General features: G+C 31.1%; 3 protein-coding genes across 6 annotated transcripts; all 3 read right to left on the bottom strand.

Annotated features, from left to right (window-relative positions):
• Nucleotides 1-3066: 3066 nt before the first annotated feature.
• Nucleotides 3067-3599, bottom strand: LOC119683831. Its single transcript, XM_038097695.1, has 2 exons — nucleotides 3502-3599; nucleotides 3067-3434 (listed from the first exon to the last, which is right to left on the bottom strand). The coding sequence occupies exons 1-2, from the start codon at nucleotides 3572-3574 to the stop codon at nucleotides 3067-3069; spliced, it is 441 nt and encodes a 146-aa protein (XP_037953623.1). The 5' UTR covers nucleotides 3575-3599.
• A 2406-nt stretch (nucleotides 3600-6005) lies between these two features.
• LOC119672301 lies at nucleotides 6006-9887 on the bottom strand. Of its 2 annotated transcripts, none has more exons than XM_038083323.1 (4): nucleotides 8090-9887; nucleotides 7838-8025; nucleotides 6346-6598; nucleotides 6006-6261 (listed from the first exon to the last, which is right to left on the bottom strand). In XM_038083323.1, exon 1 carries the CDS (start codon nucleotides 9479-9481, stop codon nucleotides 8261-8263), a length of 1221 nt encoding a protein of 406 aa, XP_037939251.1. In that variant the 5' UTR covers nucleotides 9482-9887; the 3' UTR covers nucleotides 6006-6261; nucleotides 6346-6598; nucleotides 7838-8025; nucleotides 8090-8260. The 2 variants fall into 2 exon arrangements, with proteins under 2 accessions (XP_037939251.1, XP_037939252.1); XM_038083324.1 differs by having other exon boundaries at nucleotides 7838-8017.
• A 1684-nt stretch (nucleotides 9888-11571) lies between these two features.
• On the bottom strand, nucleotides 11572-23925 carry LOC119668888. 3 transcript variants are annotated; one of them, XM_038078564.1, is made up of 3 exons: nucleotides 23872-23925; nucleotides 11995-12124; nucleotides 11572-11893 (listed from the first exon to the last, which is right to left on the bottom strand). In XM_038078564.1, the coding sequence occupies exons 2-3, from the start codon at nucleotides 12107-12109 to the stop codon at nucleotides 11619-11621; spliced, it is 390 nt and encodes a 129-aa protein (XP_037934492.1). In that variant the 5' UTR covers nucleotides 12110-12124; nucleotides 23872-23925; the 3' UTR covers nucleotides 11572-11618. The 3 variants fall into 3 exon arrangements, with proteins under 3 accessions (XP_037934492.1, XP_037934491.1, XP_037934493.1); XM_038078563.1 differs by lacking the exon at nucleotides 23872-23925 and adding an exon at nucleotides 14229-14272; XM_038078565.1 differs by lacking the exons at nucleotides 11572-11893; nucleotides 11995-12124 and adding exons at nucleotides 18282-18611; nucleotides 18677-18802 and having other exon boundaries at nucleotides 23872-23910.
• Between the last annotated feature and the right edge of the window lie 1905 nt (nucleotides 23926-25830).

The following is a 25830-nucleotide window of genomic DNA, read 5'->3' as shown; positions in this document are numbered from 1 at the left end:
CTTTGGGGGTATAGAATTGTTATTCCTCAAAAACTTAGACAGAGCGTTTTACACAAATTACATGAATCTCATTTAGGAGTTGTCAAAACCAAATCTATAGCTAGATCTTATGTCTGGTGGCCAAATATAGATGTTGATGTAGAAAATTTGATCAAAACTTGCATTCCATGTCAAGAACTTTTAGCAAGCCCAGAAAAGAGCACTTTAATACCGTGGACTCCAACTGATACTGTATGGAGCAGAGTTCATATAGACTTTGCAGGTCCTATTAAAGGTTTTAATTTATTTGTAATAATTGATTCTTTTTCTAAATGGGTTGAAGTATATCAAACCAGAAACATATCTTCAAGTTTTGTAATATCAAAATTAAGAGAATTATTTTGTCGTTTTGGAATTGTAAATACAATTGTGAGTGATAATGGTAGACAATTCACTTCAGAAGAATTTAAAGTTTTCACCACAAAGAACAATATAAAACATATTTTGACTGCACCTGGTCATCCTTCAACCAATGGACAGGTTGAAAATTTTGTAAAAACACTTAAAAAATCTTTATATGCAAATTTGCATAATCAAAATGAAGCAAATTTTGAAATTGTTTTAAATAGATTTCTTATGGATTACCGAAACACCACACACTGTTCTACTAAAGAGTCTCCAGCTAAGATTTTCTTAGGTAGAAGGATTAGAAATAGATTCGACTTCATGAGACCTCCATTAACTAAAGATGAAATAATATGTAATCAAGAAAGAAGCATTAATAATTATAAGGGTAAACGAAATGTTGATTTTGATATAGGTCAGAATGTGTATGTCCGTGACTACACAAACCCTAACAGATCAAGCTGGTCTCCAGCAAATGTTAAAAAAAAAATTGGTCCAAGATCTTTCTTTTGTACACTTTCACATAATGGGAGGGAAATAAAGAGGCATACTGACCAAATACGAGCAGGTGCTACTAAAAAATTAGAACAAAATGATAATATCAAATGCCACACTGAGTCTAATATTCTGGACAACAATCCTTCAGTCACTGAGAATATCATGGAAACTCACACACCACTTGAAAATTCAGTAAGTAATAATAATGAAAATATTTTGATTGATAATAATGTACGTAACTTAAGACCACGTAAGAATGGTAAAGTAACTAAAGAATAATAAATTTAATTTAATAAGATATTTTGAATTACATTATGACATATTGTGAATTATTTATATTTTTGAAGTTACTTGAATTATTTATTTTGATTTATTGAAAATTTATTCTAATTTTAGTTTAATTATAATTATAAGAAATGTTTCATTTATAAAGTTATAATTTCAAAAATTATTTATTTAATGTTAAATATAATATAAATAAATAGCTCATTTAGGAGGAGCATGTTATATATATAATTAATATATATGTTTATAACAATTTAAGTTACAGTGTATACTCAAAAATGTTTAGCTCGTAAGCTTTTGATAATAATAATAAAAGTCAGTCTGTAATACAACTCAAAAGCGTGCACTTCATTTGGTGAAGACACCACACTATTCTTCAGCGTTTATACGGGGAAATCCTTAACTCTATATTATATGAATTCTTGAAATATTCTCTTTTTCCCTGTTGATTTTTTCTTGCAAGTATGTCTCTATTTTTCATACCTATATATTATAATAGGTGTAGAAAAAGAAATATATTACGACTGATTTTGTTTAACGTTGTCGTCAGTGATCAGTCACCACTTTTCATCACCAGTCACCAACCGCTTCCAAAATGGATCGATTTTGTTGCATTTTAGCAGCAATGGAAATTCGGTCCAAATGCCTTTTTTTTGAGTTAACTCGTGTATCACCTCGAGTTTCTTTTTGTATCTAACTTTACTCAAATGGCTTAAATTCCAAACAGTGTTTTGTGCAATTGAAATTTTAGCTCTTCGGCAACTGAACAGTAAACAGTGCTTAAATAATGGTCGAACTCGACAATTTCCATGCTTTTATTGATATTTTCGACAATTGGCCTTTCAGTATGTGGTGCATCTTTGAGAAATTGCGTACGATTGCCTGTTACAGTATCAGAAACATAAGCACTATCCACATTTTTATTCGCCTCGCTTGTGTTTTTTTATCAAAAAAAAAAAAAAAAAAAAACAAAAAAATAGTACAAAATCTCAACTTTGTAACGCCATCTAGCGTAACTGACCATACTTATACAATGCATGATACAGATAACTAAAGATAACAGAAAACTATTGAGTAAATAATGGATTTCTTTTTACTACACCTAGTATTATAATTTCAGTTAACCAACGAAATTTTTATCTAAAGTACTGGATTACTTTTCATTAGCTACTTTTTTGATAAATTAACAAATTCTGTTGGATTTCATTATTGGCTAAACAATAGGTGTAGTGTTCTTATATATTTATAGGAAACTATACGAAAATTCGAACAGAAATGATGTATATTTAGGAAACAAAAAAAAACAAAATAATATCACAAACGTCGAACGAAATGTATATAATACATTTAAATATAAATTGTGATATACTTTAATAGAAAGGAATACTATTATTATTATAGAGGTTTTTCGAACAGTAGTGAACTACAACAACAAAAATTCATTTTATATTTTTTTAATTAATTGAATTTTTAACTGACCATACAGCTGTTTCGAGTATTGCCAAATACCCAACATCAGTGGTCTTGGAAATAATTCTTGTATTTAATTATTCGTAAATAACTTTTTTTGAGACTGCAAATAATAGGAATCGAACTCGTGCCCTGCCAAATTTGAAGCTCAGAGGCTGCACACCTTAAATAACTGACCCAAAGCCGTACTTGACCTTTATGTCCTTACACTCTTCTGGAGTTTTGTTACTTTTTTGTGAAAGCTTTATTAACAAATTCACTTGCTGTGTTTGTATGAGAACGAAATCATAAACCAGCTGTAGAATAACTGAATTAATTAATTATATTTTTTATTATTTTTATAATATACAAAATAAAGTTGTAAATGGTAATACTACTTATACAAATAAGTGGTTTTGAGACATATTAATTATAATTAATTTTACATTATTACCACCATGAACCGAATTTATTAAATATATCGCTAGCGATATTCGTTACATCTGAATAAACCTTTTCCGCTATGACTCTTACGCTAAAGCTCTCTTCTGTAGATTGTTGTGTGGTTACCATTACAGGTTTACTAACTTTTTGATATGTAATGAGTATTACGCTGCCATTTTTATAACCAGTTAAATTTATGAGCTCTGCCTCTTCGTAACTTTGAAGATTAAAATCTTGCTCCAAAACAGTATCATTGTCACCGTAACACGTATTTATGTAAAATAATTCATTTTTATTTTCATCATTTAATTTCAAATCAATCTCGCAACGTTCAGTCTCCTCTGGGCAAAATATTTTATCACATTTGAAATCGGCTAAATTATTATTATATTGTTGGAGATATTACTTTCTTTTAGGCATATTTTGTAAGTGAGTACTTACTTTCATTAACTTCAATATGGTAGTCATCAATTTGATATATGTACTGGTGTGCGCCTGTCATTAATACGAGCATAAATATTTGAAATATGATCAAATTTTTAATAGTTTTGTTCATTTTTCTCTTAATATAAATTATATTTAATTTAAAATTAATAATAATTTTTTCTGATATATCTAAAAAAGTTCTTTCGAATATATTGTTTGATTCCTGGTCTGATTAATTATTTCCATTTAGTCGTTTATATTTTTAATTTGACATAATAAATTGAATTATATCTTCAATGTTTTTTATATGTCTATTCATAACCATATCTTTTATAATAATTATATCTTTTAAAATTATATGTAATATCTTTACTGGTAGTTTAATTAAATTGATGCACTGAACTCAATTTAGTTGTGCTAAAATAAGTCAGATAAATTAATACTTTGCTTCTTATCTTGCGATGTTCACAGCTTCACAATTTGAAATCTTATGAGCTCGAAATTTCATAAGTAAGTACTCGAAAGTAATATATTGAACCTTTAATAAACAAAGTATAGACATATGTATTCAACGTAATTTAAAAATACGTCATTATTGAGTTTCTGTTTTAATTAAAATTAATTTATTTTTTTCTTATTAATATTGAAGCAATTGTTTCTAACAAATATTTAAAGTACTTAACTTTTTTATTATTTCTTTTAAGCTAAGAGATAAGTACAGATCGTTATATAAGAAATATACCAGTCGATGTATTTGGTGAACATTTATAACGTTATAATGAACTAACTTTTTAAACAAATGTTGATTCCATATATTGATTCGCTTTCTAATAAACTAATCGAGGTTTGACTGTACTCTACGCAGGCTTTGCTCTATCATTGTCTTATCCAGGGCATAGATTTGACCATTGAATGCTTAAAAAGTCATTTCATGGGGTGAAATTTTGTTTGCAGTTGTGACGGGACCGTACCTTTTTGTAGCTATAATACAAATTTTCAATTCAAATGAATACAGAAGGATAGGACCAATAGGACGGTATCTCGGTTAAACAATACGTTCTACCTTTTCTGTATAGCGTGAGTTTTTTTTGAAGAGCTGAATATATCCTCTTATTATAGGTTTCCAGATCACTGTAGTTTTTTCAGACAAAACTCATTGCTATAATTGAGGCTATAGCTTGTCTAAAAGTAAATGATAAACTTGATACGAATATATACATACTATCGGATAGTCAAGCTATTTTAAAGTTCTTGAGCTCAGGTTTTGACTATTACAAATCTATAAATGAGATGTCGACGCAGTTCAATATTTCTCTAATCTGGGTTCCCGATCATATGAATATTTTTGGCTAGCTAGCTCGATGGCGTACATTAAAAAAACCACTTGGAAGACCTAAACAATCTGGGCATATCGTTGACATCATGCAAACTGGCACTGAGTTCTGCCTGTGCCGAACATTTTTTTTTTGTCTGTTGTGAAGCTTTCTTTGAAAACCTGATTGATACTTTAATATCCATTTTCTCAAATTAATATTTATTTGGTTTGATGTCGAAAGTATTTGTCTAACCCTTTTTTTATTTGACAATTTCTTTACCACTAATTTTTTCAGTTTATTTGTCGGTAATGGCTTCTGATCCCTAACTTAAGCTTAGTCACCCTTAAGTGGCCGATATTGACTAAGTTTTTTTATTAATGTCTAGAAGACCTACGTCGTTTATGACTTTTAATGGAATCAATAGAAAAAAAATTGGGAATGGAAAAAATGAAGGCTTAGATTTGAAATTGAGAGAAGCTCTAGGCAAATAAAACAGTTCATTATAAAAATTTGCTTATTTAATCAAATATATATAATTAATATATAAATTGCTTTATTTTACCAAAGACATGACATAACTTAAATTTAATACTACTACCACCATGACGTAAATTTTTTGTATATATATATATACCGGTGCAAATGTTCTTCACAGTTTCATAAGTTTTTTCTGGTAGAACTCCAGCGCTAAATGCTTCTTCTTCCGTTTCCACTGGTGCAGCTATTGCAATGGGTATCGGTTTTGTGACTTTTTGGTAAACAAAAACTAATACGCTTCCATTTTTATAAGCAAGTAAATGTACGAGTTCTGCCACTTCATAGGTTAGATTTTCAGTTACTTCATCCAAGACAGTATCATTGTGTGCAAAGCACGCGTTTACAAGATGAAATTCATTTCGATCCAATTCATTTAATTTCTTTTCAACTTCGCAGTCGTCGTCGAGCAAATTATTTGATTGCATTCGAAACTGCCTGCAATTTAAACCAAGTTATAGTTATTATAATAACACATAAAAGTTTAACTTAATTCTTTTTCTGGAGTACTCACTGTCACTCATTGACATTAGCACAATAAAAATGATTAAGTCTTGTAAATAAAATATCAAAGTTCTTATATGACCAAAAAAAAATCCATTTAATAACAATTATAGTTTTGTTATAAAATGTTAAACTTTTATGGATAGTTTTCTACCCCTTGGGCCAATATATTAATACTTTTTACTAAAATTATACAAAATTATACTGCGATCGATCTGTGTTAATGTTTCTGCCATGACTTATAAATTGATGCACAAATTAAACTTTATATCGGTAGACATTCATGTAAAATGTTTATCCGTGGAAAGCCATCGATTTGGCTTTAAATCCTGGTGTTTTTGCTCATCAGTATCAAACCATATTGTATGGAAGTGCCGCAACACCTTATTGTAAAGTTGTCGAATTTGGAGGGGACGTTGTTCTAAAATTGTTGGAAAATGTTACTTTGCCATTAACTCATCGCATTTTTTTTGATAACAATTTTATTTTATTTCATCTCATCTACCTTCTAAGTGATCGTCACTTTTTTGCGGGTGGTAAATAGACATACTAAGTTTGAAAACACTACACCCTTGTCGTAGTTGCAATTTCAATCCCAAGTAACTCGAGAACTCTCATTGGCAGATAAGTTTGCTGACATGCAAAGTAGTTCTTGTAGAAATAACACCAAATGCTGTGAAAATACGGAAGCCAAACATATACCCAGTAAAAGAATGGATGGCACTCCAACAAGGCGAGGCAAAGAATGTTCCTGAAAACTGAAAATGTGACATTAATTTGCATTTCATTTACTAATAAAATAGATAAAATCCATTCAAATGCATAAATAAATTAACTAATTTAAATAAAGTGGCGAACATAATTATTGGCACAGCAAGCACATTGAACTTTGAATATTGTTAGATAAAATGCTTAATTTGCTATTTAATTCATTTTATTTCATTATATTATGTCTTATATTTGATTTCTTACAATTTAAAAACCAAAAAAGTACAAAAAAAGTTTTTTTTTCCAGTTCCAATACATTTATTCTTCTTAGAACTGTCGGTATAGATCGCTATCTTTCCTACTAATGTAAGTAGTCCTGCCAATCCCTGCTTAAAGGAGTTCTGTTGGTAAAGTTATTGTCGAAAAGTAAGCGAGGATATGGGTAGTTCCATTCTCTAATCCCATTTAATGAATAGGTTCCTATGTTCGAACGCAATCGAGCGCCAACAGTTTAAATCTTCAAGCCTTTGTGTGAAACTTGACTGTAAGCGCATTGATGGGCATGATCTTAGAGTTCCTGTTTCGCAGTCGAAATAGCCTTCGAACAATGTACTGTTTGTTCAGCGATGTACTGTTTGTTGTTTGTTCATCACATTCGTATGTTAAAACTGGCCAAATGACTGCTGTGTAGGACCAGAGAATCACTTTTGGCCGAAATCCCCACAATGAGAATTCTATGACACTTTTTCGGATTTCTAAAGTGTTTTTTTTTATAATCTTTAGAGCATTTCTATATGGAGTATAAACTTTGGTACAATAGCTTTCGTTGAAAGCTTTTCGCGAATTTTTACGGAACGTAGAGAGCTTCTCGTTCCAAAACGGTTACATTTCTTCGCATTAGAGCGAGGACGTGATGCTTTAAAGGAAGATAAAATGCTATAAGAGACCCTACTATCTAATTCCCTAATTTAGTTAATTGGAGCGGGTTCCTGTTGATCTTGCTATTAAGCAATGTACTGAGAGTATCCCAGTTTGCCTTCCTGGGATTACGTTGAGACTGCTTAGCTACTATGGGAATATCCATCACAAACATGATGTATCTATGATCAGAGAATGAGTTCTTGGCTGCGACTCTTCAATCATTTATCGCTAAAGAACGAGAAGTCGAGCAAAGGGTGATATACAGAACCTCTTCCCAACCTATCTGTTATATGTTACATATGCTATAGTGTTACTCATATTACAAATTTCAAGATTGCATCTTAATATAAAATCAAAAAGAGACTCACCTTTTTCATTGATTTCCTAGCTTCCCTACAACGAGTGCCGGGCACTGGCGTCACAGCAAAGCTAGCTTCTTGGTCTGTGCGAAATTGTGAACTAATTCTACTCCCTTTAGTATGAAAAGTAGACGGCTACTATTAAAACTGCAGGTTTTTGCTTCCGCTCTACCCTGATGATTTTGGTATCTAGAGAGCTTAAATGAAAAGAGAGAAAAGCATGAAGGTGTGTTTTTGTTAAAATGCATGATCTAAGCTTACCCTTTGACATGAAAAGGACGTTAAGGTTGAGTCCTTTGACACATGAACTATGAACTCAAGGCTCTTAAATGATGACAAAGTCGATGACCTCCTCTCTGAGTAAGACAATCAGATTATCCGTAGTACAATTGGAATTTTTTAGGTTTACCTGCACGATAAACCATCAGTACATCAACAGAGTTTTTTATTAATGATAAGGTCATCTAGCAGCTTGCTAGTGCCCTCAACCTCATCCAAAATGTTATCCGGTGGCGCATTTTTGAATATCTTTATTTTGGCCTTCCGGATGCCATAACGGAGCTTGCAGTCATTAGCCTCAATGACTGGCAAGCATTCTTCATTGATGAGAAGGAGGTATGATTGGCTGTGTTTTTGCGGTTCTTCTGTCTTGAGAACCGACCAGTCTTCCATCTGGATTTCTGGATTTTGCAGCTTCAGTTGCTGCAGAATAAGGTCCGGAGGGCCAAGATTTTTAGGCAACCAAACGCGCGCTCGAGGCCTAGATGGAATTTCCGCCGCAGAGATAAGTTTAAGTCTTAAACCGTCCCAGTTCTCACTAATCTTAGTGATCGCCTTGCTGAAAAAATTCCGTGAATACTCGTCGTCGCATCTAATCACTCGATGACCACGGACGATATCTGCGCAGTCAAAGGATGGAACAGACCCCGGATTGGTCATGAGCTCAGCCATAACCAATTCGGACAGTTTGGTCTCAATCAACGCCCATCTCTCCATCAGCATTTTGCTGTTGGAGTTGCGTTCATCGATCAAAGCCACACTGAGATGGTCCCTCGCCACTTCACTGAAGGGACGAGCAGCTTGTGTCGGTCTTGGTATTGGCTTCACATCCCCCGTTACATTCTTGCGCCGCTTCGCTGCCATGCCTGGATCTTCTTGAGATCTGTTACGTTTACCACCATCTCCAACGTTCTTGCCGGTGATATCAGATTGGCGCAGACCCTCATCATGAAGATACTCCTCCACAATGGCGCGGTATTTTTCAGTGTCGGCTTCGTCTCGTTCATGAACGTTTCCTTCTTTTTTGTTGCTCTCGATTTTCTTAAGCATAAAAAGCGCTCGCTGATAGCGATTTTTTCGTGCCATGCTGGCTGTTTTTTTACGCGATTTCACCTTACCTTTACTGCTGAGACTGGCAATTTTGAGCGTTGGTGCGTGATTAGCATTCGGTCTACTGTGACTGGTAGAGGGAATGTTGTCGGAAATTTTGGATGATGATGAATTTGGAAAAGACGCCGGTGTACTGTAGCTGGTATAATCAGTTTTGGAATCAGCAACGATCTCATCATCTGATTTCAATAATTCGTCCTCCGTGAGTTTGGTGCGTTTATACTCTCCACCCATGAGTTCCGAGACAGTATCGGAAGAGTTCATTAAATATCATAATCGTCCCCCTTACCCGATAAGATAGGCGTGGCGGACCCGAGGAAATTTGGACGAAAGAGGCGACCACCACAGCAGCGTCCCATACCATGGCTAGACCAAACTTACTCCTCAAGGCGGTCATGTATTGAAGAGGCTCCGTAAAAATACAGTCGGACAGACCCCTTGACTGCAAACCTACGCCCGGTGAGCACGGATCGCGTAACACTCCCGGGTTAAGAGGACCTTCATACCATGATCAAAAAGCAATGAGTGGTGCGTAGCTATTGAAGAGCTAAGGACACTCACTCAATTCTTCCTGATCTTAGCTGGGCACTGCCCTGACAACGTACAGGACGAGAATGCTGTGTGTCCCATTTCCAGGCGACTCCCTCGTGGAGGGTTCAGTAGAAGGATTTTTGCCGCCCTTATATCTTAGATACTTAAATTAATATGTATTTGTACATTGAGTAAGTGAAATGCTCATATGATTTGAATGGGTGACTGAAATTTCGTAATATATTTCCAATGTACATTAACAATTGACTGATTTTTGAATTTGGCTACATTGTAATTTAAGACGTAACATTTTTTGCGAGTAAAACCTTACTCTCAATGATTTAAGAGTATTGTTGTTGCTTCACATGTTTTCTATCGTATGTTGCTAGTATTTTTTGACTACTCTTAATAAAATTACGGCTACTAGGGCGAAAGCTATCAGGAAATTGTGGGCGTACTAAACATCAATCACATCATAGTTAGAAATTATTTAAAAAAACACAAAAACACTTGATGTTTGGATACCATATGAATTAATGCAAATAAATTCGGTTGATATAAATCATTCATTGCTAAAACATAACGAAATTAATGTGATGAGTGATGAGAAATTTATAATAAACTAGAGTATTATTCATTATGAAAACCAGGTCATATTAAGTCGTTGGTAAAATAAGAAGGAAATATTCTGTCAAGTTTAAAGCAATGGTTAATTCGGTTCTCTACTGCTCACAACTCAATCGCTTGAACAAAACAATCAAGCTGTTGTGTTTTATTATGAAAGTTTTAGACTCCATGAATCTTTTACTCCATGAATCTCGAAATACAATAACAGGACTTGGTTCTATTTTAATTTTTATATATTTTATTTTATATAAAAAAGTTTGTGCACAAAAAACACAAACAAAAACTTAGCTGACAATCGAAAGATCTGATCAATCCATTTCTTCCATTTGAGCTTTAGAAAAACCGAAAACAGCTTTCAGTGTTGCAGAACACCGCTGCCAGTATACGAAAGATCTTTCACACGATCTTTCACAAGAATTTCTGATGTGGTGAGCTGAAAGATCGTTGTCAGAACTGCATTGTATATTTTATAATTGCCAATATGTACTTGAGTTGAAGTGAAGTGAAATACAGAGCGTATTATCAACATTATTACTATCATATCAATACTACATAGTAAACCAAAATCTAAGACGTCTGAGAAAAATTGTCTTGATTTTTTAATATATTATTTCTATTTTAATCATTTAATTGCTCAATTTAATTACCTTCTTCTAAATCCACTTAATGGTTGGTGCATGAAGACAAATTAGGTGAGTACGGCTGGTGATCGATAAAAATGATATGTATGTTGACCGAGACTTCATATACCCTGACTACACTATGCGATGGTGCATTGTCGTGCACAAAAACTTACTTCATGGCCTTCGATACACAGGTCGAAATATCGAACTCTGTCTCACAATCGTTGAAGCCCTAAAGAATATGCTACACTCATAAAGTGAGCTTCTTTGATAAAGTCACTATATGATTAGCATTACCATGATTTTCCTTTTGTGAAAGCGTAATTTTCTTTCTTGTGGTTTCTGCTAATTTTCATGCGATGTACTTTTGCTTTTGGGTTATAATGCCAATATCACATTTTATTATTAGTTATAATGAAAAGGATTTTTTGTATTCTTTTGGGACATTATTGACACATTATATCCGTCAGAGTGTTAAGCAAATAGCGCTCGCACTACGTCAAGGTTTCTGTCATTTGACGGATGTAAGAATATCGTACTACTTTATTTGAATATAAAAAGATTTTATTTGCATAAGTGTATTTTTTTAATGAAACTTGGTAAATATTTACACTTTGTTATTAAGTCATTTCGAAATTTATTTCATCACCATTTGGCAGAATTAAATCGTCTTCGAGAACAACACGTATGTGACCATTTCTTTCTGCTACTATGCTCACTGACATCGAAAAGTTTGGGTCAATTTCTTCAGTAATGGTTACATATCCCCAGGGAGTTGCTGGGTTTATATAGCAACCATTTGTACGTATTGATTTCTCCTCGAACTTAAATTTTTGAATTTCGCAAATAATTACTTCTTTTGGACAATTGAGTGTATCACATAAAAATTCACCATCTAAATAACATTAAAAATGTATATAATTATTATTAATTACTTAATCATTGATTAAAATCTCCATTGATATATTTTATTAATAAATATTTTTGAGTACTTACCTTTAGTAACTGCCATTTCCAAAGTCTTAAAACTGTACTTGTATGCGTTTATATATTTCGTTAAGGCAAAGACGAAAGTTACTAACCAAAACGCATTTTGACTCACTTTCTTCATGCCTAAGTTATGAATCTAAAATGAACACCAATATATAAATCTTTAAATATTTTTATTTAAATATTTATTCATCTTACTTTACTAGATTGTTTAAAAAATACGTGGAACAAAAATAAAAAAACGAGATAAAATGAGTCTAAACTGAAATGAAATGAACTACCAGAAGATTTTCCAGTGTTTATTCAGTTTTTAGATGTCTTCATGTGGATCAACTTTAAGGCTTATTCAACCCTTTTTTAACAAATCAAACCATTATTTTTTTTTTTTTTTTGTTTTATTATTTGAAACACAATATGTACAATAATATAAATACATGTTTCATTTGACTACGACAAGTTCATACAAGAACTATCAAGCAGTTTTGTTACATTTCAGTATACTTATTAAAATTGTGAAGTTGTCAAAGACTTAGTGTTAATAGTAGTAATCTAAATTATTATTAGACTACTAATTCGGGAGTAGATCTGAAGGCTTTGTTTGTTTAAGTCTTCTCAGCAGGCCAGATGTATTAGACAGAGGTTGACTGTCTCGTTTGGATGTTGTTGTAATCGTTTTTGGTGCTTTACCTCGAACTTCTGGATTACTGCAGCCACAGATTCGATCTTCAAGTCCCAATGGAGGTCAGTATTCCTAATAAACCACGGAGCGTTGACTAAGTTTCTTAAAACTTTGTTTTGAAAGTTTTGAATGATTTGAATAGTGGATTTTGGTGCACATCCCCATTATTTTGAAAACAATTCCAACGTTTTAAATATTTTGTTTTGAAGAATTTAATCTTTACACGTTGCTCAATAATTTTCACTGGTAAAAAAACACTGACACGTTAACTACAAAGAACCAAATGGAGCATTGACATCAAAGTCTTGGTTGCACTATCAACGAATTCTATTGGGTATATGCTGCTCTGGGAACATTGCTGGTACGCGTATAAGATGTCAAATAAAACAGATTCAGAATTAAGATGTCTGAATTTTAGTTAAATTGATTAAGCAGAATTATTAATTCGGTCGCAATGTTAAATATATTGAAATTTGTGAATGGTAAAACTGAAGATGGTAATATGTTCTAAAGTGCTGTAATAATGAATAAAATAGTAACACACTATGTCTAATTGACTTGGTTGACTTGGTCTAATTTAGACAAGAAACGCATTAGTCAGTTACTTCAAGTAATGCGAAACCTGATCAGCTCTGCGGTATCTGTGCTGACGGATCACTGCGAAGTAGAAAGTCATGCAATGAGACTAGGTCTACACTACAATTACTTATATCGAGGTTGTGGCTATGAGGAAGAGGAGGAGACCGTGCTCCATCAATGCTCTTCTTTAGTTAGGAGAAGATGAAAAATCTTCGGGCCCCTTTTCTCATCGACCTCAGCTGTCATCCTATAATATTAGGCACCTAGTTAAATTTGTAAAGCTGTCAGGCTGGTTTTCCTTAACCTAATGGGCGAGTCGTTACCTTGTTTGGGATTCGTTGTATACTGATTTCAATCTATGCACGTATTTGAGCTCAAGTGGACTTTTTGGATACAAGGCGTCACTTTAACCTACCTATCTACCTATGGTAATAAAATGTTTTGAAAAATAAATTGAATTGATAACTTGCCCATATTCAATCCGATACTAAACCTCTTAAATCCGATATTTCTTAAGTCAGTTTGCCTTGCATGCAGTGACGGAATTTTTAAACTCCACTTATATGTTTATGAATATATAGTAGACAAATGTGTATTTTTTTTTGTTTATAGGTTTTTAAATTTATTCTGCTCATAATCTAAGCTATGAAAATACTAACTAAAAAAAATATTTCTCAAAGTTTAGAAAAACCACCCTTAGCTTGCTACTAAGAAGAGGCAGTATGTATTCTTGTATTAATTAAATTAATCTAACCTTGTAGTAATTGAATTAATTAGTAAAATTAATTATTAATAATATTAACAAACACAAAATTGTAATTTAAAGAACCAATTGTCCTTGAATTTTAAAATATCCATTCAAGTACAATATATTAATTCAACTTATTCAACAGATTAATTATTAAATATTTGATAGACTTTTGTTAATTATCAACAAAACACTGATTTATTTGTAAATTGAGGCTTTGCAAAATATATATACCTCTAATATTCTCAAACTTCACTTTTTCACAAGTTCAAATCAAATGAGTTGGAGTTGCACCTCTTCAGACTTTTATAAAGTTATAATAAATTGAAATAATGTGAGAAATAGCGACGTAGAGAGAAGGGAACAGGAAAGAAGACGGAAAGTAATTATTTTTGAAATGTCTGTTGAAGATTAACAGAATAAAGATAATTACAGATTTAAGATAAATTTATTACCTATAGTTTCCATTTGGTTTTCTCGTTGGAAGGTATAGGTTCTTTGTTATATAAAGCAGGTACAATATAATTAAAAATAATGTTATATGAAATCTGAAATTTATAGTCTTTAATAATTATTTATTTTAGGTTAACTACTTATATGAATATGTGTACATTATATATGTATAATTTCACAAAAGATAAAAGCGAGATGTAACAAGTGGAATGTATATATGTACTCAAAAATATTTTCTACTAATAAATAATTATTAAAAATTTGTAAAATGAATGAACAAAATTGAGTGCAGTTATATAGCTATGATATATGCGTTTATGTTAACCAAACCAATGACAATGCTTCCAATATAATCATTAATATAATGGAGGAAAAAATTCAGTATCCCATTTTAGAGCATTTATAATACTGGGTAAGTCAAAGAAAATGGCAAAATACTTTCCTAGGGACCACCAACTGAGTTATTTAAATGGAGAGTATTGAAATAAATCAATATCTTTCGTTGTTGTCTCTTTTTATTGTTCAACATGGGTTTTATTTAATAGTTTTTAATTACAGGCTTTGTCGAAAACTTTAACCACAGAATCCCACTCGCGATCCAGATCAAATTTAGATAACCACAAAAATCCTGTTTCAGACCAACCCAAGTTCAAATTTTTATTTTAATATATAATTTAGACTTTTTCATCACGTATAATATACATCATAATTCAAATGTATCTCATGGAACATCAATCAGCACTGAATCTCTTTAACGTATATTTTATATGTAGTTGGGAAACATTATTGCCATGTATGTGGTAATTTGAGGGATGTTCATTTTCAAAGCGTCTAGAGTTTAAGGATTCTTTGTGTAACCATTCGAAAACTGTTTGTTTAGTGACAAATCACATAAATTTGGTCTCCTATTAACAGAACCAAAGTGAAAACTTACACTTCTGGAAAAGTATTATGTGCCTTGTAGCACCGTTTTGTTGAAACCACATATATCTTACACATTCACATCCATTTCACTTCAGAAATAAATTTGTGGCCTTGGAGTTGTAGCCTTGGAGTCTATATATTTAAAGCTTAAATAAAACATATGATATTTCGGATGGAATTTAAATTGAATACTGTGTCCCGTTATATGTTTCGTTATGATATTATAGAATTTTGATTAAATAAAAATATTTTTATTTTAATTATTAAAAAACGAAATTCTTCATAAAATTTCTTTATTAAATAAAATTCGGTTATATATGACGCGATCAGTTTCAATTTTAAGATATTAAAATTTCTTAATAACAGACAGTTCAACAACTGGTCTTAATAACGAGCACAGGAGAAACGGCATTCTAGATCTATTTAAAATCTTTGCTTAGTAATTAAGATTTGATTTTTCAAAGATTTTTTGGTTCAACCAACCAATATTTGATTACACTCAAGATTTTGTCAACGTCTGTACTTTGAAATTCACTGAGTACATATTAAGGCTCTTGTCCTTTTATCTGTAAACTTAGAAATTCGCAAACTTCATAGTTTGCTTGCCACATTTTTACATTTCTTTATTTTTTTTAATTTGAAAATAGTTTTAGTTTTACTTTTATTCTCATTATATATTTGTTGCGTCTTCTTTGCATTTCAAGTAACGTCATAGGTCGACCCTAGTTGATTAAGTTTATTTTTCCAAAAATGTTCTATAAGTATGGCTGCCATACAGAAATAAGGATTTGTAGATATACTTTAAGTGAATATATTGACTATATTCTAGATTAGTGTTTAATGAGAGTGAGACTTGATGGGAGTTTAATTATTTTTTTTTAAGAAATAAGATTGTGAAGAATTATCTTCAGCAGAGTATTCAAAATCCTGCTTTAAATAGTTTTCAATTTGAATTAAGTAAGAAATTAAGTGTCCTGTAATATCTACACAAACTTTGGCTAATTGATTTCGTTTTTTAAAGTGCTCGGCACATGATAGATCAGTTAGAAATAGCACTCTTTGATATAAATATCGATTTTAAATTTTAATTGTTTTAAATGTCTATTCTCGTCAGTGGTTGGACGTCCATATTTTCTAAATACTATTATTATTGATTATATTATATATAATCTTATTATAATCTTATTATTATATTATATATCGAAGCAGGTAATATGCTCCCCAATAAATGAGTCTTTTGTTTTTAAATGATACGTACAATTCCTTTCAAAATATTTGGAAATTAATATCAATAATTTTACTTACAAAGAACATTAATATTTTTAGAATTTATAAATAATTACATGAGTATAAATTATTTTAAAATAATATTAATGTTCTTATCTAGGTTGTATGATTAAAACACTAAGTTACTGAATCAAGTGAATTACTTTTTTAATTAAATTTTTAATTAAATTTTTAATTATTACTATAATATAATATATAGTGTTATTAGTATAATGCAACTTATAAGTTTCTGTCTTATATACATACTACTTCTCTCCGCTATTTTGACTAAAAATTTTTAATCCAACAAAATTTTATATAGTTTAACAGCGAGACGGAGGAGATATTTCTAATTATCGAAAATCTGTTTTATAGTTCTTCAAGGTGACTTTTTTATATTGATGAATTTAATTAATGTTTCATTCTAAATTATTAAAAATCAAGCAATTCATAGTATTGAGTATTGCATTGAGTATTCAATGAGGAATATATTGAGAATGAGGAATATATTATATATGTGTAAAGATTATATCAGGGGTTTACAAAATTTTATACAAATCAACAATTAATCTTTATGCTTTAAAAATCGAAATACAATTGATGAATAATAAATAATAAATTTGAAATATCGGTTTAGTTCAATATTCCAAGCAAATTCAAAAACATATTCTTTAATAAGAAACTTACCTAAATGATTCTATATATAATTGTTCTCAATTCACAATGAGTCGATTGTCATTGGAGACTATTAGTAGTAATTACTGATTATTATTAAGACAAGTGATGGTTCAATATCTGGTCGATATAATCCTTATAAAGATATTTACACTTCATGAGAAAAAGGGAATGTATAGGAGTTTACATTGATTTTGCCAAAATTTTAATATAAGTTGTGTTCATTGAGAGTTCACTAACAAAGTTTTCCATATTATTAAATTGTATTAAGTAAATTTTTGATATAGTTTTATTTGCTCATTAATTAAAAATTGATAAACAAAATTAAACAAATAGATAAACAAATAGATAGTATAGAGATGTAACAAAGCTGGAATCAGTTCAAATTAATTTAAATTTCTATTATATGTTGACCACATTTATTACATATCTAATTCGATCTTTTGAAAATAATGAAGAACAATAAAAGTTCATATAAAATATGTTATATCTTATATATCTTATTTAGCAATAAGATATAATCATATGATTTTTATTTTTCCAACAAATGGTTAAGGTGGCTTCTAACAAATGCAAATACGAATTCATCCATTCAATAACTATGGTTCTGGTTTGTATTCAAACTTGAAGCCGTGCTGATAAAAAGCAGGCTCCCGATGTTTGCTTTGTTGTATTCTAATATATCATTTGTACTCTGCCAGATATACGCAAAAAGTATGAAATATAATGAAAAGTTAAGGACTAAATAGATTATTATCAGGAGTATATATAAAATAAAACTGCACGAAGCCGTCATGTGAAGTGGAGCACAACTACCAATAAATCTTTTGTACTGTGAATTATAAACAAATCAAAGTAAAATATCTATATTGATCAAAACTATTTTTAATAAGAGCTCTTATATTTTGAATAGATTAAATTATAAATATAATACAATAAATAAAATTAATACATAAAATTATTGCAAGAAATTTAAATTTCACGTAATTGCAAGACTATTTGTATTGCATCGTCGTGGAGAATTACAAAATTTATATTACTGCTACAATTAAAGTTGTGAATGAATTCGAATTCCACGACCTGTGACGGATGCTCTTCCGTTTCTATATACCTTCAAATTAAATGGTGTGTTGTCTTCGGAAGTAATTCGTTTGTATTCTTCATTCATTTCTAAAATAGAATCATCTTCTGCATGGCAATAATTTTTACGATTTAAATCCGATTCGTCTTCTGCATCAACAATGGTAACCACACAGTATTCTGTGTCCGGAGGGCAAGAGAGTTTGTCACATTTAAGTCCTATTGAGTAATTAAAGTAGCATAAGTTTTGTTCCCATTAATTTATAATTTTTGTCAGTACTTACCATTACGATCTGAAATTTTGACGCTGCCAATATTGAGCTTAAATGCAGAAGTGAGTGATATTGAAGTACCAATGAGAAATAATAAAAATTTACCAGAATAATGTTGCATTTCTTAGAATATAATTTCTGTAAAGAAGAAAAGATGACAAAACAGTATTATTAGAATTGGTATTTAGTAACAAATATTATGTATATCAGATATATTAGATATCTGACTCCTATTTTGATATAGGATTCAATATCTGACAATAAAGATTTCATAAACGGAACTAGCCATTTAACATAAGTTAATTCCTTCTAAACAGTTATTATTAGGATCAAAACATTGTCTGAATTCACTTGACAGGTTATTGAAGAAAGGTTTTATCTAAATAGATCTAATTATGCTTTTTAAATCTCATTTGTTTAAGATGGAATTTTTGATTTCAGCGGTTTTTGTGGAATTTTTTGTTATACACACAAAATAAAAATAAAATTATTAAATTGAAATATTATTAAAATTATTTCAACTAATAAATATAAGTCCTTTAATTATTTCTCGAAATGTGTCACGTTTATTCTATTTCTTTCGCCAATTTCAAATATAAAGAACTCTAAGCAATAACTCAACAAAATTACTATATAAGTTAATTGGTAGAACAGAGAAAGCGATTCTTAATTTTGAAAATCTGTTTTACAGTTGTTCAATGTAACTTTATTTGCATAAATAAATATTTCTGTTTCCGTTTATATTTTCATAACCCAGTAGGAAACGGATCGATCCGTCATCGAAGACGTCTTGAAGACATGGATACGTGCTTGAAGACCGATCGATCCAAAGGTACGATGGTTTTCGCAGACATTTTTGAACAAATTAGCCAAATGTCTTTGTGTATATGTCTCGAAGACTGGAAACATCCATGTCTTGGATAGCAGACGCATTCAATTGAAAGTTGTGATCTCTTTAATCTAGCTACTCATTTAATCTTTTAACACATTTTCTTGTTATTTCTCCTTTAAATTGTAAATTATGTTTTGTCTCTCTTCAAATAATTTTGTCCCTTCAAATAACTAAAAAAATTATACACATCATAGGGGTACTCATCTAAACTGATAAATGTCTTATAAACCTTATAAACGTATAAATTTATCTGCTTGATAAATAAATTTTAGCGAATAAGTGTTATAAAAACGATTTTTCATACAAAATTAAACACTTCATTTATCAAGCACATAAATCTATATATATATATATATATATTGGGTCAGTTGGTTAAGGTGCGCTGATTCTGAACTTCAAATTTGGCAGGCCACGAGTCCGATTCCTGCTAAAATTTGGCAGGACGCGAGTCCGATTCCTGTTACTTGCAGTCTCAAAAAATTTTTATTTACGAATAATTAAATACAAGAATTATTTCCAAGACCACTGATGGGTATTTGGCAATACTCGAAAAAGCTGTATGGTCAGTTAAAAATTCAATTAATTAATATAATATAAAATAAATTTTTGTTGTTGCAGTTCACTACTGTTCGAATAAAATCTATATATAAATACATATATATCTATATACATAAATGAAAGTGGTGTTAGTTAGACCACTTATAACTCAAGAACTTCTGGACCGATTGTAAGTATCTTTGATTTATTGGAATCGTCTTCGTTCTGAATAGCAGAATATATTATAAAATATTGGAAAAATCCACTAATTTTAGTAAAAATAATAAATTTGTAAATTCTGTTTCAAACTGTTGACAGGTCGACAGTTTAAGTGATATTGATTTCTTTTTAAATTTTTTTTCAAATATTTCAAACTAGGTGACCCCGCGAACTTCGTGCCTCGTAACAGTCAATAAATGTTATATTAAATTTTAGGTTCATCAGCGACTGAATTTTTTACTTAAATATACGTGCAGTGATGTCGTACCGATCAATTGATGTCTGTCCAGGAATCAGCATTTGAACAATTTCTTTCCATTTTGGATTACACATAAACGTAATGAATAGATCTGGCCGACCGTAATGACGGAGATAAGTCATTGCATCTTGCGCAAATTCATGCATATGACTACCTGTGTATGATGCCGATAGAATAGTCAAACGACCAATATTAGCTGCATCGCCGTCGGTGCTAATTGCATCTTGTAAATGGATATACTCCTCTGAACGCAGTTTGGTTTGGTTCAACCGAATATAAGTTAGGCGCTAAGTTAGGAACGCTATATATGGCATGCGCTTCAACGCAGTCTTGAACAGCCTGACCAATGCATGATGTTCATGAAGTAGTTGTCGTAGATCTTGAAGAATTGCTATTTTCATTGCTGTGTTGATCTCTTGACGCCGTTCAAGTTGTTTCATCATATTGCCCATTAAATATATTTGCAAGAATTTATGTTGTGCATCTTCAACAGGTTGCAATGATCCAATTCGATGGTGAATCTGGCCTTGAATCTGAGGAGTCGAAAGCGAAGTCAATATTACTGATTTATAATGCCAATTTTTTCAAAATGTTAACATTCCTTATTTATTTTAGACACAAATATTTTATTTTAAATCTAATCTCTTTAAACATTTGCTCTTTTCAACATAAATTACCTTGAACGTCGGATTAAATCTATGTTTTTTGATAATGTCTGCCCCGAATGAAGTCATTTGAAAGCAGCCATTGTACTTTTGAGTCTTCACTAGAAAATGTCGTGATTCTGGTGTTTCACCACAAAGCAATGAATGCAATAGCTCAGGTGGCGGAGTCAATTATGGCAATTTCACTTTGCCAGGCCACTCGCCAGGCAGCATAATCCTGGCGATTCTCCAGCGAACTTTAATGCTCCGCAATGTTCGCAAGTAACGTCCATTGGATCAATGGGAACGAAAGGATGCGAAGTGTAATCATTTGCCCAATCGTGTAGAAACGCTGCCCGATACAAATCAATAGTTGAGGCATTTCTTCTTGATCGTCGGATATTTTCTCGTTGTTGATCTGTGTGATAAGCTTGACGATTTCTTATTGCTAACCGAGCCGTTTCACGGGCTGCCTCTCTTTGCTGTTGTGTTTGAGAAGCGCGAAGGTGGGTCATACTAATGTGGCTCCTTTCTCGTGCGATTTCTCGTTCTTCTTTAGTGGACAAATGCATAATATTTCGACGCCTAATTGCATTACGCCTTTGTTGGGAAAGATTAGACTTTCTGGGTCGTGGCATTGTTAATATTAAACACTCGCACAAAACAAACAAATCGACCCTTTCAGCTCATATATTGATGACAGTATTTATTTATTATATTTACATTTATTATTCTACCGGCATCGTACACAGGTAGTCCACGTTATATGCATGAATATGCGCAAGATGCAATGACTTATGTCCGTCATTACGGTCGGCCAGATTTATTCAATACGTGTAATCCAAAATGGAAAGAAATTGTTCAAATGCTGCTTCCTGGACAGACACCAAGTGATCGGTTGCTGATGAACATAAAATTTAATATAACATTCATTGACTGTTACGAGGCACGAAGTTCGCGGGGCCACCTAGTTCATATATGTATATATATATAAGGCTGATAAATATTATTCTCAATAAAAAATAAAGGGATAGAACATGATATTAAAAAATGCAGGGGAAAAGTGAAATACTGACTTAAATCATGTAAACGCACATCATCCTAAACACTCGTACACAGTCAACGAAAATATTATGAAAATCGCAACATACCGCTGTTCCCGGTTTATTTCGTCCGAGTTACCAATCATAAAGTAGTTTTTAATACGCTTCCCAAACATTTTTTAACAAACCAATCCAATATTTTGAAAGTATTTCCTATGTGTACGAAATTCTAATTTAAAGAATTTAATGACTGCAGGTTGTTCAACAATTTTCACCGGTGAAAAAACACTGACACGTTGACTTCAAATAGCCAAATGGTGCATTGACATCAAAGTCTTGATTGTACTATCAATGAATGCTATTGGATATATATATATAATATATCCAATATAAGATGCCAGTATAAGATGTCAAATAAAACAGTTAAATTGATTAAGCAAAATTATTAATTCGGTCGCAATGTCAAATATATTGAAATTTGTGAATGGTAAAACTGAAGATGGTAATATGTTCTAAAGTGCTGTGATAATGAATAAAATAATAACACACTATATCTAATTGACTTGGTTGACTTGGTCTAATTTAGACAAGAAACGCATTACTCAGTTACTTCAAGTAATGCGAAACCTGATCAGCTCTGCGGTATCTGTGCTGACGGATCACTGCGAAGTAGAAAGTCATGCAATGAGACTAGGTCTACCCTACAATGACTTATGTCGAGGTTGTGGCTATGAGGAAGAGGAGGAGACCGTGCTCCATTAATGCCCTTCTTTAGTTAGGAAAAGATGAAAAATCTTCGGGCCCCTTTTCTCATCGACCTCAGCTGTCATCCTATAATATTAGGCACCTAGTTAAATTTGTAGAGCTGTCAGGCTGGTTTTCCTTTACCTAATGGGCGAGTCGTTACCTTGTTTGGGATTCGTTGTATACTGATTTCAATCTATGCACGTACTAATGCTGTGGTGTTAAAATGGGCCATTATTTGAGTTCAAGTGGACTTTTTGGAAACAAGGCGTCACTTTAACCTACCTACCTACCTATGGTAATAAAATGTTTTGAAAAATAAATTGAATTGATAACTTGCCCATATTCAATCCGATACTAAACCCCTTAAATCCGATATTTCTTAAGTCAGTTTGCCTAATTAATTGTCACTTGCATGCAGTGACGGAATTTTTAAACTCTACTTATATGGTATGTTTATGAATATATAGTAGACAAATGTATATATTTTTTTTTATAGGTTTTTATATTTATTCTGCTCATAATCTAAGCTATGAAAATACTAACTAAAAAAAATATTTCTTAAAGTTTAAAAAAACCACCCTTAGCCTGCTACTAAGAAGAGGCAGTATGTATTCTTGTATTAATTAAATTAATCTAATTTTGTAGTAATTGAATTAATTAATAAAATTAATTATTAATAATATTAACAAACACAAAATTGTAATTTAAAGAACCAATTGTCCTTGAATTTTAAAATATCCATTCAAGTACAATATATTAATTCAACTTATTCAACAGATTAATTATTAAATATTTAATAGACTTTTGTTAATTATCAACAAAACACTAATTTATTTGTAAATTGAGGCTTTGCAAAATATATATACCTCTGATATTCTCAAACTTCACTTTTTCACAGGTTCAAATCAAATGAGTTGGAGTTGCACCTCTTCAGACTTTTATAAAGTTATAATAAATTGAAATAATGTGAGAAATAGCGACATAGAGAGAAGGGAACAGGAAAGAAGACGGAAAGTAATTATTTTTGAAATGTCTGTTGAAGATTAACAGAATAAAGATAATTACAGATTTAAGATAAATTCATTACCTATAGTTTCCATTTGGTTTTCTCGTTGGAAGGTATAGGTTCTTTGTTATATAAAGCAGGTGTAATATAATTAACAATAATGTTAAATGAAATCTGAAATTTATAGTCTGTAATAATTATTTATTTTAGGTTAACTACTTATATGAATATGTGTACATTATATATGTGGAGTGTATATATGTACTCAAAAATATTTCTTAGTAATAAATAATTATTAAAAATTTGTAAAATCAATGAGAAAAATTAAGCAGTTATATAGCTATGGTATATGCGTTTATGTCAACCAAACCAATACCAAAGCTTTCAATATAATGACTAATAAATGAAGGAAAAAATTCAGTACCCTCACTTTAGAGCATTTATAATACTGGGTAAGTCAAAGAAAATGGCAAAATACTTTCCTAGGGACCACCAACTGAGTTATTTAAATGGAGAGTATTGAAATAAATCAATATCTTCTGTTGTTGTCTCTTTTTATTGTTCATCATGGGTTTTATTTAATAGTTTTTAATTGCAGGCTTTGTCGAAAACTTTAACCACAGAATCCCACTCGCGATCCAGATCAAATTTAGATAACCACAAAAATCCTGTTTCAGACCAACCCAAGTTCAAATTTTTATTTTAATATATAATTTAGACTTTTTGATGACGTATAATATACATCATAATGGAACATCAATCAGCACTGAATCTCTTTAACGTATATTTTATATGTAGTCGGTAAACGTTATTGCCATGTATGTGGTAATTTGAGGGATGTTCATTTTCAAAGCGTCTAGAGTTTAAGGATTCTTTGTGTAACCATTCGAAAACTGTTTGTTTAGTGACAAATCACATTAAATTTGGTCTCCTATTAACAGAACCAAAGTGAAAACTTACACTTCTGGAAAAGTATTATGTGACTTGTAGCACCGTTTTGTTGAAACCACATATATCTTTCACATTCACATCCATTTCACTTCAGAAATAAATTTGTGGCCTTGGAGTTGTAGCCTTGGAGTCTATATATTTAAAGCTTAAATAAAACATATGATATTTCGAATGGAATTTAAATTGAATACTGTGTCCCGTTATATGTTTCGTTATGATATTATAGAATTTTGATTAAATAAAAATATTTTTATTTTAATTATTAAAAAATGAAATTCCTCATAAAATTTCTTTATTAAATAAAATTCGGTTATATATGACGCGATCAGTTTCAATTTTTGTTAAGATATTAAAATTTCTTAATAACAGACAGTTCAACAACTGGTCTTAATAACGAGCACAGGAGAAACGGCATTCTAGATCTATTTAAAATCTTTGCTTAGTAATTAAGATTTGATTTTTCAAAGATTTTTTGGTTCAACCAACCAATATTTGATTACACTCAAGATTTTGTCAACGTCTGTAGTTTGAAATTAACTGAGTACATATTAAGGCTCTTGTCCTTTTATCTGTAAACTTAGAAATTCGCAAACTTCTTAATTTGTTTGCCAAATTTTTACATTTCTTTATTTTTTTTAATTTGAAAATAGTTTTAGTTTTATTTTCATTCTCATTATACATTTGTTGCGTCTTCTTTGTATTGCAAGTAACGTCATAGGTCGACCCTAGTTGATTAAATTTATTTTTCCAAAAATGTTCTATGACTATGGCTGCCATACAGAAATAAGGATTTGTAGATATACTTTAAGTGAATATATTGACTATCTTCTAGATTAGTGTTTAATGAGAGTGAGACTTGATGGGAGTT

The sequence above is a fragment of the Teleopsis dalmanni genome, chromosome 1, assembly GCF_002237135.1.
Source record: "Teleopsis dalmanni isolate 2A chromosome 1, ASM223713v2, whole genome shotgun sequence".
In the NCBI taxonomy this organism is placed as follows: Eukaryota; Metazoa; Arthropoda; class Insecta; order Diptera; family Diopsidae; genus Teleopsis; species Teleopsis dalmanni.
Note: the sequence above shows the minus strand (reverse complement) of the source record. Positions and strands in the feature narration are given on the sequence as shown.

What these genes read in the sequence shown, in the direction of transcription:
- LOC119683831 (XM_038097695.1), bottom strand. Translation starts at nt 3,574, where the DNA reads ATGCTCGTATTAATGACAGGCGCACACCAGTACATATATCAAATTGAT. An exon ending in CCATATTGAAGTTAATGAAA is followed by an intron (nt 3,435 to 3,501) that starts GTAAGTACTCAC and finishes ATAATAATTTAG; the next exon opens with CCGATTTCAAATGTGATAAA.
- LOC119672301 (XM_038083323.1), bottom strand. Translation starts at nt 9,481, where the DNA reads ATGAACTCTTCCGATACTGTCTCGGAACTCATGGGTGGAGAGTATAAA.
- LOC119668888 (XM_038078564.1), bottom strand. Translation starts at nt 12,109, where the DNA reads ATGAAGAAAGTGAGTCAAAATGCGTTTTGGTTAGTAACTTTCGTCTTT. An exon ending in GGAAATGGCAGTTACTAAAG is followed by an intron (nt 11,894 to 11,994) that starts GTAAGTACTCAA and finishes AATGTTATTTAG; the next exon opens with ATGGTGAATTTTTATGTGAT.